This window comes from Guillardia theta (genome assembly GCF_000315625.1).
Source record: "Guillardia theta CCMP2712 unplaced genomic scaffold GUITHscaffold_34, whole genome shotgun sequence".
Classification (NCBI taxonomy): Eukaryota; class Cryptophyceae; order Pyrenomonadales; family Geminigeraceae; genus Guillardia; species Guillardia theta.
The window spans coordinates 516,922-531,092 of record NW_005434640.1 but is presented as its reverse complement, the minus strand read 5'-3'; the positions used below and the strand labels follow the sequence as shown (position 1 = coordinate 531,092).

Here is a 14,171-nt window from a genome sequence, read left to right as displayed (position 1 = left end):
CCCAACGCCTCTGCCTTCTCCTCCCACCAGCCCCCCTTGCAGGGCCTAATGCTGCGTTAGTCTTGTCTGTTTCTCTCGCAGTTTCGCTTCCTTGCAACATCCTCGCTTCCTTTCTCCTAGAGACCTTCGGTTCTCCGATTGTCTCGGCGATCGAAAGAGCGAAAAACTCCTTGTTCCCCTTCCCCTGCTCCTGCCCCTGCTCCTGCCCCTGCTCCTGCCCCTGCTCTTCCAGCTAACAAGTGCTGACTGAGCGAACAGGGCGAGGTTGGGAAACAAGGTGGACGGATGGGGAGGAAGAGCTCAATGTTCGTACAGGCAAGACTGAAAATTCGAAGTTGAAGAGGTGGAGGAAGAGATCTTGAGGGGGAAGAGTCCAGGCGGAGGAGGTCAGGGAGGTCAGGGAGGAAGGGTGGCAGTGATGGAAGGGAGGGGAGGTGGGGGGGGGGTCGGAGGTGTGAGCGAGATAGGAGGGAGTTGGGCGGGGATGAAGAAGTTTCAAGGTACACTGATCAGATGTTCTGCTGATTCTCTCCATTTGAAACAATAAACCTGTAGATATCCTTATTGCCTCCTCCTCCTCCTCCTCCTCCTCCTCCTCCTCCTCCTCCTCCTCTTCCTCCTCCTCCTCCTCCTCCACGTTCGGTCCCTCCTCCCTCGCCCTCAGTCCCAGCATCCCTCCTTCCTTACTTACCCGGCCCCACTCCTTCCTGAGAGCGCTTCCCCGATACTCTCACTCCAACTTCTTCCTCCACTCCATCCGTTGCTTCAACCCCTTCCAGTAGTTCCTCCTCGTCCCGTTCTGCTTCTTCACCATCAGCTCCTGCAGCGCTCTCTCCACTCGCTCAGCAAACTGCTCTGCCCGCTCCCCCTTCTGCAGCACCACCGGCTCCCCGATGTGCGCGATGACCTTCACAGGGACGGGGAGGGAGAAGAAGGACAGAGAGAACCAGCACAGGATAGCAAACTGCCACATCAGAAAGTGGATGGGCCCGGGCATGCTGCGCATGACGGCGCCGTAGAGTCTGTCGAGGAGGAGGAAGGACCAGAGGTCGAACAAAGGATTCCATTTCATCTCCTCCGCGTTCTCGCAGAAGTAGGGGATCACTTTGCTCCCTGCCCCCATCTCCTCCGCCACCCGCGCATACCCCAGCCGCTTACCCGAGTTGTGCGACAGCCAGTAGAGCTCGTACGCGTCCTTGCCGCACCCGCTCACATGATGCAGAACGTCCTCCACCCCCCCGGGGCGCAGCAGCAGCAGAAGCCTCTCCTGAGCAGCTCAACCGCCCTCTTCCTCGTCCCTGATACTCCCCCGAAGCGGCGGAGGAGAGGACCCCAGAACATCATCATGGGACGATGAAAGAGCGCCCGGGGGACGCGGCCGAGGGTCTTGCGCATGAGGAAGAGGGAGATAAGGATGTCGACGTTGTGGGAGGTGTGGAAGGAGACGAGGAGGACGGCTTCTCCCTCCTTGATGTTCTCCTCCCCCTCCACGCTGATGTCATGCACTACCTCCGCGTACGTGCAGAAGAGCCAGTAGAAGATCCGGTAGACCCATCCCCGCGCTATCTCGTCCTGCTCCCATGCCGGTCAGCCTGCCACCACCTTGCACCCTCTCACCACCCCCGTCCAATGAACCCCTCCCTGATCCTCCTCCTCCTCCCTGATCCTCCTCCTCCTCCTCCTCCTCCTCCTCCTCCTCCTCCTCCTCCTCCTCCTCCCGCCCTCGCACCTCCTCTTGCTTCGACATGTCGTGCTCGCGTGTTTTTAAAACTAGTTTTCTCATCGTCGTTCAAATCCGATATCCTGGTACAATGTGGAATTCATTTATAATCATAAAACATGGTTTGTACCAAGTTGTTGATGTTCTTAAAAAAGTTATTACTGAATCGTTGCGTTCCAGTTCCCCCCACCATGCGCTAGCGAACGTGGCAGACAAATTTCTTCCCCCGCTCCCCAACTGTGCCGCCCTCGCCTGCTCTTCCCCTCTCCCCCTCTTCCTCCCTCCTCCTCTCCTCTCCCTCCTCTCCCATCTCCCTTCCTGTCTCTCCCCTCCTCCTCTCCTTCCATTCTCACTCCCCTGCTCCTCTGCAACCCACACCCGCCTCCCTCGCTCTTCCGACTCTCGAGTCGCTCACCTTCTACCCCAGCCCCTCCCTCTCTTCTTTGCTTCTCTTCCTACAGCCTTTTCGTTCGAGTTCTTTCTGCCATCCCTAACTCTCCTCCTTCTCCTGCTCTCTCCTTCATCCACGCATCCTATACCCGATCTGCGATGATTTCACAAACCCTCCTTCTCTCGCCTCTGACTCGAGCATCATCGTCCTAAAGGCGCTGTATCTCCTCATCTCTTCTCTCTCCTACTTTCAAGCGCTTCTTCGCCTTCCGCTGCTGTTCTCCTCAACTCCTCCTCTAGCCTCCCATGTCCAAGAACTTGCGCTTGCTCCCCACACAGTTCGGGCACATCACGGAGAGTGGGCAGGAGGAGGGCCGCGGGTGGATAGGAGGCGGATGGAGGAAGGTGAACTCTACGGGCCTGCGAGCAGCAGGGAGTCCAGTAGGAGGCGTCGACCTCGAGGGCCTGGGGGGTGTGGTTGGCACGAGCTTTCTCAGGACGAAAGGAGAGGGTGAGGCGCTGCGGAGGCTGCCGGGGAGGGGGAGGAGAGAGGAGGGAGAAGCTGGATGGTTGGTAGAGAAGGATCAGTTCGTCGTCCAGCCGCAGACAAGGAACAGAAGCGAGCTGGTGTACCAGAGGAGGAGGAGCAACGAGTCGCCGGTGGAGGCAGGGAGGTCAGCAGGAGCTGACTCTTCCCGCTCCTCCTCCACCGACCCCAGGAAGTTCCGTCGACCCCCCGTCAGTCCAGACAGCACGGAGACAGCTGGGAAGTTGAAGAGCGCGGGGAAGCTGCGAGTCATGCCACGACAAAGCAGCCCTACAACCTCCTCCTCCTCCTCCTCCTCCCCCCTCCGCGACCCGCTCACGGACTCATCCCCTGCCTTGACTGGGCAGAAGCTGCTGAGGAAGAACAACAGCCGGAGAGACACGTTTGTGAGGGCGAGGAAGCATTCCTCTCCTGCTCTCAAGAACCTCCCGATCGCCTCGCCCGTCGACTCTCCCCGCACCAACGGGGTCCAGACAGACCGGCCAAGTAACAGGAAAATCTCCAATGTCCTCCCTTCCTCCCTAGCTGAACACGAGCTGGCGACCTTGCTGGATGCTCCTTCCTCCAGCTCTACTGACACGCCCTTGGACACCCACAGCGGAGGGTCGAGCTGTTTGACCGCCGAGACAGATGAGCAGGCGTCTTCCTCGGGGGACAGCGATGGCGAAGTGGATGCGACGGTGGGGAGGAGGAGGAGGAAGGGACGGTCGAGGCCCTTCCCCAAGAAGCTCTGCGTCTTCCTGGGCTACTGCAACAACACTTCCCTCCAGCTCGTGCGCCACGTCATCGCCGCGATGGGCTGGCGGGAGGTGGAGAAGGAGGCGGACGCTCGCTTCATCTGGCTCGATCCCTCGCACGGCAGTCGCGCTGACCTGCTTGCGAGGGCTTGCAGGAAGCAGCGAGTGAACTTCCTGCCGGGCATGAAGGAGATGTGCAACAAGCGCCCGCTCTACCGCCTGCTCAACCGCATGAAGGCGTCGGCGTCGGAGGAAGACTTCTTCTTCTTCCCCAAGACGTGGGTCCTGCCAGAGGACTGGGAGCGGCTAGACGAGGAGCTGAGGCAGAAGAAGCCCAAGACCTTCATCGTGAAGCCTGACGGGGGCGCTCAAGGCACTGGCATCTTCCTCATGCGGACTGGGTACGAGAACAAGCTGCTCAGGAGCGATCGGTACATCGTTCAGCGGTACGTGCACCGGCCGCTGCTGCTGGACGGGTTCAAGTTCGACATGCGACTCTACGTGCTGGTAACCTCCGTTGACCCTCTGCGCTGCTTCCTCCACTCCGACGGGCTCGCGCGGTTCTGCACCAAGAAGTACGTAGCGCCGAGCAAGAAGAACCTGGAGGAGACGATGATGCACCTGACCAACTACTCGCTCAACAAGCACAACTCCGAAGGCTTCATCCGCAACGACGAGGAGGAGGGCAGCAAGCGCTCGCTCTCCGTCATGTGGGAGCAGGTAAGGGCGATGGGTCACGACACGTCCAAGGCATGGGAGAGCATCCGGGAGCTGTGCAGGAGGACGATGCTGACCAAACTCCCTCACCTCTGGTTCCAGTATCACTCCACCGTCACCACCGACACCGGCCCGAGCATGGCGTTCCAGATCATCGGGGTGGACGTGCTGCTGGACCATGAGCTGAGGCCTTGGCTGCTGGAGACCAACAACGGGCCGAGCTTCAACATGGACGAGGAGGTGGACCGAGACATCAAGTGCCGGCTGGTCGAGGAGGCGCTTACGATGGTCAAGACCATCTACAAGCAGCCAGGAGGAGGGGGTGGGGGGGGAGGAGGCAGCGGCGCCCCCGTGACAGAGGAGGAGGTGCTGCAGTCGCGCGAGCGGCGGTGGCAGGCGCATCTCAAGGCGCAGCAGTGGGAGAGGAAGAGCTTGAGAGACTTCCAAGTTCTCTACGACGGGGAGGACGAGGAGCTCGACCTTCTCTTCCCCACCACCCGCCGTGACGTCATCGAGGCCTTCGAGCTCGCGGCCCGCGTGGGGGATCGAGAGCGGCAGGGACTGAGGGGTCTGACGCCCTCCCGGCTCGCGGCAGCTCTGCGGCACCTCAACGTTCTGGACGGGAAGCGTTTGACGCGAGCGGACGTAGACCTTGTCTTCCTCGAGGTGACGGCCGACAAGTCGCGGGATGGCGTTACTCTGGAGCTCTTCGGCCGCGCCCTCAGCTCCCTCGCCCTCCGCCTCTTCCCCGACTGCTCCCGACCTGTCGATGCCGTGACGCGGATGCTGGCAGAGGCGCGGAGATGACGAGGAGCGAAACAAGCTGGTCACTGCTGCTGCTACTCGTCCTCCTGCTCCCTCTCCTTTCTGCTTCATCTCCTGGTATTCCTCATCTCCCATGTTTTCCCGTTTCATAAAATGCAAATTTATCTCCCACTCGTCTACTTCGCAAAGCTGATGCTCCATTCCTCGTTCATTGGCACGTTTGGTTTTCGCACAATCAGCATCTGTTGCATCGTCAGAAACTCTCCCTCATCCAGCCTCTCCCTCCCTCCTCCTGTCCAGCCCCGCTCCTCCCTCCCCAACCCACCCACCCACCCACCCACCACCGCACCTCCTGCATCTCTCCCTCCAACCTTTCCCCCCTCCCTCTCGCTCGTCTCACCGCTGACTCCTTGTCGTAGATGAACTCGAGCTCGCTGCCACCGCCGTTCTTCCGTTTCAGCGTCACCCGCGCCGGCTGCTTCGTGATGCCGTACACGATCACACGCTCGAGAGCAGGAGGAGGGTGCGAGAACTTGAAGCCTGAGCCCTCCGTCTGCCGGTACTCCAGCTGGTTGGACTGAAACTTGAGGCCGAAGAGGAAGAAACCGCCGGCCGTATGCTCGTCTGTGTCTCCATCGTCCAGGTAGAGAGACCCCGACGCCTCCTCCCTGACGTTGAGCGCTACGTGAAGAGTGAAGGGATCTGCTCGCATGGCGCTTGTGGACCTGAGCCAAGGTCAGCTGCCTCCTCCTCCCCCTCCAACTCACCTCCTGGCTCGCTCCCTGGTGGGGATAATGGTTCCTCCTCGCTGGAACACAGGGATGCCCTGCTCTACCCCCGAGTCGACTGAGATCGTCTTGCCGCCCGCCTGCGCTTGTCCTCGCAGGCTGCCTGTCTGCCCGCGGAAGCGGCTCCAGAGGGAGGTGAAGACTCCTTGCTCCTTGGGCGTCTGCCCGTTGCGGAACGGATACCAGATCTGCATGCCAGGGTCAGCGTCAGGGGAGCGCATGAAGAGGAGGGTACGTCGTCCTTGTCGGAGGGGAGGTAGACGTTGGAGCTCCTGGTGTTGGCGGAGACGACAGGTTTGACCAGGAGAGCCTCGCCGAGCATGAACTCGTCGTCCATGGCGATGGTGACCTCGTCGCCCGGGAACTCCATCCAGAGGGGCCGCATGATGGGCAGCCCCTGGGTGTGAGCCATGTGGAAGAGCGTGTAGAGGTAGGGGAGCACGAGGTACCTGGCGCGGATCGCAGCTCGGATCTGGCCCATCACGACATCGCCGAACAGCCATGGCTCCCTGCGCTGAGTGTCGATATGCGCGTGCCCTCGGAAGAAGGGCGTGTAAGCTGCTGCCTGGTACCAGCGGACCAGCAGCTCGGGTTCCGGGTTGCCGAAGAAGCCGCCGACGTCAGCACCGCAGAAATGGATGCCGCCCAAGCTGAGCTGCAGGAGCATCGGGGTAGCCGAGGCCAGATGGTCCCATCTCGCCCCGTTGTCTCCAGTCCAGACGGCAGCGTAACGCTGAGAGCCCGCAAAGAAGGCGCGGGAGAGGATGAAGGGCCTCCGGCCGGGCCTCAGCAGCTTGTGCCCGGCCACAGTCGCCATGGTCATGTAGAAGCCGTAGAGGTTGTGTACGTCGCGGTGCTCCACATTCCCGTAGTGCAGGAGGTCCTTGGGCATGGTGATCTCTGGCCCGTTGAACACTGAGGGCTCGTTCATGTCGTTCCAGGTGTAGAGGTGCTCAGTGCTGCCCACGTAGTTGGCCGGGAGGAACCTGCTAGCCCAGTAGTCCCGAACCTCGGGGTTCAAGTAGTCCAGCCACGAGGACGTGCCGGGCCAGCAGTGTCCCTCGAAGTCTCCGCCGTCCTTGTTCTTGCAGAAGAAGCCCAGACGCTTCGCCTCCGCGTACACCGAGTAGCCCATGTCCACCTTGAGATGGGGGTCAATGATCGTCACCATCTTGCGGCCGCGGGAGGCCAAGTCATGCTGAAGGCCCTCGGGGTCGGGGAAGAGGTGCTTGTCCCAGGTGAGGTAGCGCTTGCCGACCGTGTGCTCGATGTCGAGCCACAGGACGTCGTAGGGGATGTCGTACTCGTCAAACTTGGAGTCCACCATCCTCACGTCAGCATCGTCCTTGTAGTTCCAGCGGCACTGGTGGTACCCGAGTGAGAACATTGGGGGCATGAACTGAGTTCCCACAAGGCTCGCGAACTGCATCTGCACGCCCTTGGGGGTGTCGGAGGAGAGCAGGAAGACGTCGATCACGCCGCTCTCACTGAACCAGTGCGTGCGCTTCATGTCCGGGCCATCCTCCACGTCCACCATCGTTTCAGCCGCGTTCAGCCAGAAGAGAGCAGAGGAGAAGTTGGGGCGATGCGAGTAGAGGATGGGAACTGCGCCGTACAGCGGCTGGTGTGCACGATCGGCAGTCACCTCGTACTCGAACACATCAAGGTTGTACAGGCGGTAGGGCTCATCCCTTGCCGCCCCCTCCCCGCGAGTGTTCCCGAGCATGAGCCGAGATCCACGTTCGGGGAGACCGTAGACGTGCTTGGCACCCATGAAGTCGAAGTCAACACCGATAGATTCCGGGCCGTTAGGCTTGCTGTCCGAATGTCCTTTGAATGATTCCTCCCACAGGCCATCATTTTCACCCGTAATGTCCTCCATTGCACCCTCAGAAGACTTTCGTAGGCCAAAGTAAGACAATATCCCATCGAGGTGAAACAGACTGACCTTGTCCCGGCGCACTTCCCATTTCATCAAATTACGAGAATTCATCACAAAGAGAACCTCTCCCTTGTATGTGAGACGAGCAAGAAAAGGCAACGGGTCGAGCTGAAGGCTTCAGAGTCAACCTTTCGCTAAGATCGCAAAGAGGGAGGGAACTGAAGCGTGAGTTCGTGATCGCCAGAGCGATACTTGGCGACTCCTTCCTCCAATGACAAGTCGCCCTTAACGCTGTGCTGCGAGATGTCCCCAACGAGCACGTCTTTCACTCTATATCTCGGCTTTGCTGAAGACGCTTCATCAATCTCAATACGAAAGATTCCTGTCAGTAAATGAGCTCGTCAGTTGACAGCTTCACTCCAGCAGGAGCATCACCGGACTTGTAGATGGTAGCTCGCAGCTTCAACGGCTGGTTTGGATTCAACGCATTCTTCATCTCCGCGACAACGCCGTTGTCTTCAAGGTGCGCGTTATGCAGCTTGTACGTCGCCCGATCATCCTGTCAGAGACAAGTCAGGAGGAGGTCGATTCATCGCCACGAGCAGCCAACGAACGTGCATGTCAGGGGAACAATCGGTGCTACCTGTCCATCGAACTTCCTTTGTCTCCGGCAGAAGCTGCTGTCCTTGCAGTAGCGGAACTCCTCCTCCTTGAACGCCATGGACAGGGACAGCAACGAGGAGATGGTCGCTGTTGATTCATGTAAGAAGAGAGATAGGAGAGGCGGCGCTATGGCATGTGTAAATGATCTCACCAAAGGCAACGAAGCACGGCACAATCGATGGCCGAAGACCCGATCGTGGTCGTCGGAGTCCCATGGCGACGCTGGTGGTGCTTCCAAGCGCTTTAATCCTTGCTGGTCCGGTAAAACTAGAGAAGACGCGTCATGATGCGCAGGTCATTTCTTTCAGGATAATGCGCATCCGCTACGATGAGAATGGCAGTAGACTACCGAGCAACGCTTCACACCTCGCCCGAAAGTAATTTTGATCGTTGCACGCACCATACCTTCCCTTTTCTTGCTTATTACTCACTTCTGTATGCAACCTTGAGCGTTCCTTTTACTTCTGCCCTCCCTCTACCTAACATCCTCTGTTCCACTAACCTCTACTCCCCCCTATTCTGCGAATCCCTTTCGCTCTCATCATCTACATCTTCGTGCATATTTCTTCTTCTTCCGCACTTTCGTCTATCTGCATATTCTCTTCTTTCCTCTTCTTCCATCGCCCTGCAATTCCCTCCCATCCCTCCCACCTTGCGCTGGGTACCAGCATGCGCTGGCGATGAGAGCCACGACCCCACCCCCCACCCCCTGGTGACATGAAAATTCTACCCTACCAACGTCAGTGTCATAACTACCTACCCTCATCATTGTATCGATGACCCCACCCTTTGACTACATACCCCCATGTTTGAAAACAAACAAAGACACATAAGTAGGGGTGGGTCCACTCACAGTACCCCTCAAATTTCTTCATGACCCACCCTCGAATTTTCCTTTTTGAACCCACCCCATCGCAAAAGAGTTCCTCCACCCCACCACACTAAGGAAACCGTTTGTACCGGTGTTGCATGTAAGTGTACTGCCTTATTATATTTTGAAATATTATCTAAATGTTTTCTAGAAAGTTTCAAATAAAAATAAATATAAACTGTACGATGTTTTCAGAATTCTGTCATTCCTGGTACAATCCATGTGAAAGGAGATATAAATATTATTTTATTCTCTATTGAACGCAAGTAGTCTCACTGAGTGATTGACGGTCGGGTCGGAGCTCCGGCCCGCCGGGCCCCAGGTGAATTAACGTTAATACGACTAGGGTTTCTTCGGATCTCAACAAATTAACACTAAATAAAGGGTTGACTCGGGGGTTCTTCGGCAGGGGGTAGGGGTGGTAGGATCAGGGTGGTACCAGCTGGAAAGGACTGGTGAAATCAAGCAGAACTTGGTAGAGTACGTGGGGGTGGTAAGTTAGTGTAGGGGTGGGTCAATTCCTGCCGTGATTTTAGTATTCGGGATATATTTATGGGGGTGGGGGTGATGACATAATGGGGTCATCTGCAGCACGTATGGTTGTGTTGGGCTAGGGTAGGGTGAATTAGATGAGGGTGAGGTAGGTACTTGAAATGAGATCGAGGGGTGGGTGGTCATCAGCAGTCTAACCGCCATGCTGGACATTTGCAAGCTCAGTAGAAGGGAGGAGAGGAGGAGGAGAGAGGAGCGGGAAGGTAGAGAGGATGTAGGCAAGAAACCAAGAACGTGTCATAGAAAGAAGGGATGTGACGAGCAAGGAGAAGCACAGAGGGATGAGAAAGAAGAGGATAGCAAAGATCAGGGCCAATGAAGGCACGGCTTTATCAGGTCAGGTCAGCATACAACGAGGCATGTTAGATCCAGTAACAGCAGGATGGGACGAAGAGACGATGAAGGCATGACGAAAGACACATAAAAAGGCAGGTCTAGAAGTGATCAGAGGAGGGGTGGGAATACATGGAAGCGAGGGTCAGGAAGAGGGTGAGGAAGCTGTGAAGGGAGAGGAGGAGAAGCGAAGAGGATGTGTCCTGTAAGAAGATATGAAGATGATGACAAAACGAAAAGAATGAGAAGTGAATTATAACGAAAACAGTGACGCGTACAAAGGTGATGGCAGAGGAATGAGTAGAGCAAAGTTAACTCGAGCGAGTTCCGTTGCGGTGCGGGGGAGCTGGTGATACGACATTGACTGGCACAGGACGAGATGGAGGACAGAACTTTAGTCCAGTCCGTGAGATAGTTGGGATACATCATTGTGCATGCCACTTGGTTCATGCTCGGTCACGTGGAGCATTCCAAATCTCGTGCACGCGAATAGAGCAGAGGTGAAGGGGAGGAGAGGAAAGATGGGATGGCGGGAAGCTGGTTGAAGTAGACAGACAAATGTTCTGAACTTCAGGTCGGTGATAAGACGGAAGTGATGGGAGGAATGAACAATATGAAGGGAGGAAGGAACAAAGACAAAAGTGAAGAGGAAACGAAGTGAAGCGAGGCTGTTTCTTGTTTCGTCTCAACCTTGCGATGTTCCTCCCAATGACGTTCGATATTCTTTCAGGTTCGAGCAATTCTGCAAGTTAGTTCGCATACTGCGAGCCTTGCAAATGGCCTCATCGCTTCATGGCGCCAGCCACTGAGCTCCTTGGTCCTTATCAAGGGCAACGGGCCTAGCGCGCGGATGGTAACGTGATCTGAGCTGTGCTGGGGTCGAGCTGGCTTCTCATGCAGCCTTGCATGAGGCCTTGTCAGTCTCCCGACTCCTCGCTCGCTTCCTCTGCCTTGTCCTGTGCTGTCATGAGGGGCAGACGATGTTGAGCGAGTGTGTCCTTGAGACCGGATCGTCGTCCTAGCGTCCTCTTGCAATGGGCTCGAGCTCGTCCAAAGCTCCCTCCCCGCCGCCAGCTCTTCCGGCGTCTTGTCGGAGGCTCTCCCTGCGCACAAGCACAGCGTGACTTGCATGAAGCTGGTCGGTGAGGGGCTTGAACTGCTGGTGACGGCGTCGGAGGACCGGACTATCAGGATCTGGGACTTCAGCGAGCACAAGAAGTTCGCGAGGTACTGGGAGACGCACGAGGTGCTGGACAAGCTTTCAACGCCTCCTGCCAAGTCCGAGAGGAGATCTGACGCTCTTGTCCACGCGATCCGATGCCCCAGCAGGTTCAACGCGGCTGAAGGACACAGCCACTGGATCAGCTGCGTGGAAGCCGACATGGCGAGCAGCGTCCTGTACAGCGGGTCTCTGGACAAGACGGTGAAGGCGTGGGACATGTACACGGGGAGATGTATGCATACATATAAGGGACACACAGACTGGATCACTAACTTGCACGTGCGGCTCGACACAGTGATCAGCAGCTCGGAGGACGGGAGTCTGCGGTTATGGAGGATCGCAACGTTCTTGGAGGGAGGGGAGGAGGACGGGAAGGAGGAGGTGAAGGAGGATCTCAAGGGATGCTGGCGGAGGGACAGGGGGTTTGCGATCAAGAGCATGATATCGGTGTCTGGCGACAGCTTCTTCTGCGCAGACTCGGATGGCTGCGTGAGCTACTGGGACCTCTCGCGAGGAGCTGAGAAGCACAAGGCGCTGCTGGCAGAGATCCCGACGAGCGTCGGGTCCGCCACGTGCCTTGTCGCTCCCTTCCACGAGCAGGAGAAGGAGGAGATCCGACGGCAGGACCTCAACATCTTCGACCGACCGGCTGCTCGGCCATCGCGGCTCATGATGAAGCATGCGGGGGGGGGAGTCGACAAAGAGCGATCGCCCAGCTGCCTGCATGTCTTTCCTCGTCGGGGGGTCGCTTGGAGCAGAGCTGTGGGAGTTCTGGGGGGGAGGGAGCGCAAGACTGTGCGCGTTCAACGGCCATCAGGGCGCGATCACTTGTATGCAGGTAGGAGGAGGAAAGGGGGAGGGGGAGGGGGAGGGGGGGTGAGAGGAGAAGGAGGCGAGGTTGGGGATGGAGAAGGAGGGGGGACTGCTGCTGCTGCTGGAATCTGAGCCTGATCAGGTTGTGGATGGCACGCTATTCACAGGGTCGGAGGACAAGACAGTGCGAGCATGGTCGCTTGACAGTGGCCTGTGCCTACAGCTCTACCAGGGGCACCTACATGCCGTCCGAGACCTGACGGTCTTTCCCGGAGCAAGGTACCTCTGCAGCGGGAGCGGAGGAGACCTACGGGTATGGGACGTGGAGTCGGGGGATGTGAAACAGGTGCTGGCATGGAAGAGGGTCGACTGCCTCTTGCCGGCCAACAACCTTAGCTCTCTGTTCGCCTCCTTCAGGTGCTTGTTACTGCCCATGCTCCTTGTGCTCTGCTGATGCTGCCGCTAGCGGGCTCGTTCGCTCCTGGGATGCCACTGCCTTCATCCAGGTGAACAAGAAGAAGTCGGTGAGCTGCTGGCCCTCCCTACCACTCAACGCCCCCCCCCCCCTCCCTCCCTCCTCCTCCTCCCTCCCTCCCACGCATCCACCCACCTTCCCTCTCTTTCTCTGTTTTCCTTCCTGCAACCACCTCCCTTCTGCGCTTCCCGATTCCTCTCCCCTCCCTCCTCCTGATGGCTTCCTAGAGCTCCAAGGTCATCCGCCCTCGCGTCATGCTGGAGCAGATGGCCAGCAAGAGGACGGGCGAGAAGGCGCTGGATGCCAAGGAGAATGGGAGTGGTGAGCACACGCGGAAGAGAGACGAGGATGCGAGGATGGGGAGAGAGTGGCTGGCGATGGGAAGAAACAGAAGGAGAGGGAGGGAGGAGGGGAATCGAAGGGGAGAGAAGAGGAAGACGAAGAGGGGGCACGTCCAATTGACAGTCTCGTCAGCTAACGGGGACGAATCAACTGAGAAGCTCCTCGATTATGAACAAAAGTCGTTCAGGTTGTCCGTCAAGATGTCGAGCCGCTGCCCTGAGAGGTGAAGGGACTCGAGGAATTAAGCGAAACTGACAAGACTGAGTAGGAGCACAAGACGGGGAACAGAGATTGTAAATGCTGATTCAATCTTGCACATGTCTATACTGTATATGCGGGCAAACACTTGCTAACATGTTGTATTTATTTGTTGTCAACTCTTCACTATGAAGAAGCCTCATAATTTGTAAGTTACAATCACAAAGCAATGGAATCAAAAAATCGATTTTTAGAGTTTGTGTCCTCCCCTCCTCCTCCCCTCCTCCCTCCCCCCTCCTCCTGGTGCTCCTCCTCGTCCCCCTCGTCCTCCCCTTGCTCCCCCCTCCTCTTCGTCTTCCTCGCGTCCTCGTCTTCGTCCTCCCTTTAAGACAATGCTTGTCACAGGACAGATCGAACAACTCACTCACTGATAACAACTACGTGCGCAGCATACACGACAGCTCAAGATTTCGATGTCCTAACATTCCTGCAACATCAACACCCGCCACCAGCACTTGATTAGATGCGCCACTAGCAGCCCGACTGCACTCTACACTCCTCGACGACCAGGACTGAGAATGGAATGAAATTGCATCAACAAAGATGGTGGCAGAAAACAAGGCAGTAGAGAAAAGATTTGTTTTCTTTACAACTCATCTAGGTAAACACACTTGTTCCAACCCTCCCATTCCATCTCCTCCCTACACTCCCACAGCATCTCAACGCTCTCAAACAGCTCCCCATCACGCCCTGTCACTGCAGCCCCTCCGTACACAGACATGCTGTGCTCCGGCGGGCACCAACTCCCCAGCCCGTCCTCGACGGATAATCCCTTCAGGTACTCCTCGATGTCGACCGGAGCTATCCCCGACGACACGAGGTCATCCAGCACGGCGTCGATCCCGTCCCTCGCTCGCTCCTCCTCGTGTGAGACCGGGGGGGTCGTCCTTGCGCCCTCCATGCCGGGGAAGAACGAGCTCGGTCCCTGCGCCATCTGCTCCACGTCGTCCTCGTCAACGTCAACGTCCTCGTCCTCGTTGTCGTGGTTGTGGGGAGTTCAAAGCATGGCCGTCCTCTGCAGCGAGCTGGCCCCGTGCCCGAGGCCCGCGCGAGAGGCGTCGACGTCCAGCGGCGGCGCTCCGTTAGCGAACGCCTC

The 14,171-nt window shown here is 57.6% G+C and overlaps 5 protein-coding genes across 5 annotated transcripts; 2 read left to right on the top strand and 3 right to left on the bottom strand.

Moving 5' to 3' along the window:
* Window positions 1-730: 730 nt before the first annotated feature.
* On the bottom strand, window positions 731-1,747 carry GUITHDRAFT_138890 (hypothetical protein; the record flags this gene model as incomplete). The annotated part of the gene is made up of 3 exons (XM_005832610.1): window positions 731-1,195; window positions 1,282-1,572; window positions 1,730-1,747. The coding sequence occupies 3 exons, from the start codon at window positions 1,745-1,747 to the stop codon at window positions 731-733; spliced, it is 774 nt and encodes a 257-aa protein (XP_005832667.1).
* Window positions 1,748-3,406: 1,659 nt separating this feature from the next.
* Window positions 3,407-4,402, top strand: GUITHDRAFT_58134 (hypothetical protein; the record flags this gene model as incomplete). Its single annotated transcript, XM_005832609.1, has 1 exon — window positions 3,407-4,402. A coding segment is annotated over one exon (996 nt), but the record flags the coding sequence as incomplete, so codon positions are not given.
* Window positions 4,403-5,011: 609 nt separating this feature from the next.
* Window positions 5,012-8,267, bottom strand: GUITHDRAFT_159678 (hypothetical protein; the record flags this gene model as incomplete). Its single annotated transcript, XM_005832608.1, has 8 exons — window positions 5,012-5,118; window positions 5,277-5,601; window positions 5,644-5,852; window positions 5,900-7,285; window positions 7,310-7,561; window positions 7,837-7,928; window positions 7,982-8,105; window positions 8,190-8,267. The coding sequence occupies 8 exons, from the start codon at window positions 8,265-8,267 to the stop codon at window positions 5,053-5,055; spliced, it is 2,532 nt and encodes an 843-aa protein (XP_005832665.1). The 3' UTR covers window positions 5,012-5,052.
* A 2,755-nt stretch (window positions 8,268-11,022) lies between these two features.
* GUITHDRAFT_152666 (hypothetical protein) lies at window positions 11,023-13,269 on the top strand (the record flags this gene model as incomplete). Its single annotated transcript, XM_005832607.1, has 7 exons — window positions 11,023-11,913; window positions 11,948-12,025; window positions 12,143-12,417; window positions 12,467-12,524; window positions 12,703-12,796; window positions 12,997-13,040; window positions 13,086-13,269. Coding segments are annotated over 6 exons (1,437 nt in total), but the record flags the coding sequence as incomplete, so codon positions are not given.
* Window positions 13,270-13,661: 392 nt separating this feature from the next.
* GUITHDRAFT_138886 (hypothetical protein) lies at window positions 13,662-14,009 on the bottom strand (the record flags this gene model as incomplete). The annotated part of the gene is made up of 1 exon (XM_005832606.1): window positions 13,662-14,009. The coding sequence occupies one exon, from the start codon at window positions 14,007-14,009 to the stop codon at window positions 13,662-13,664; it is 348 nt and encodes a 115-aa protein (XP_005832663.1).
* Window positions 14,010-14,171: the final 162 nt, after the last annotated feature.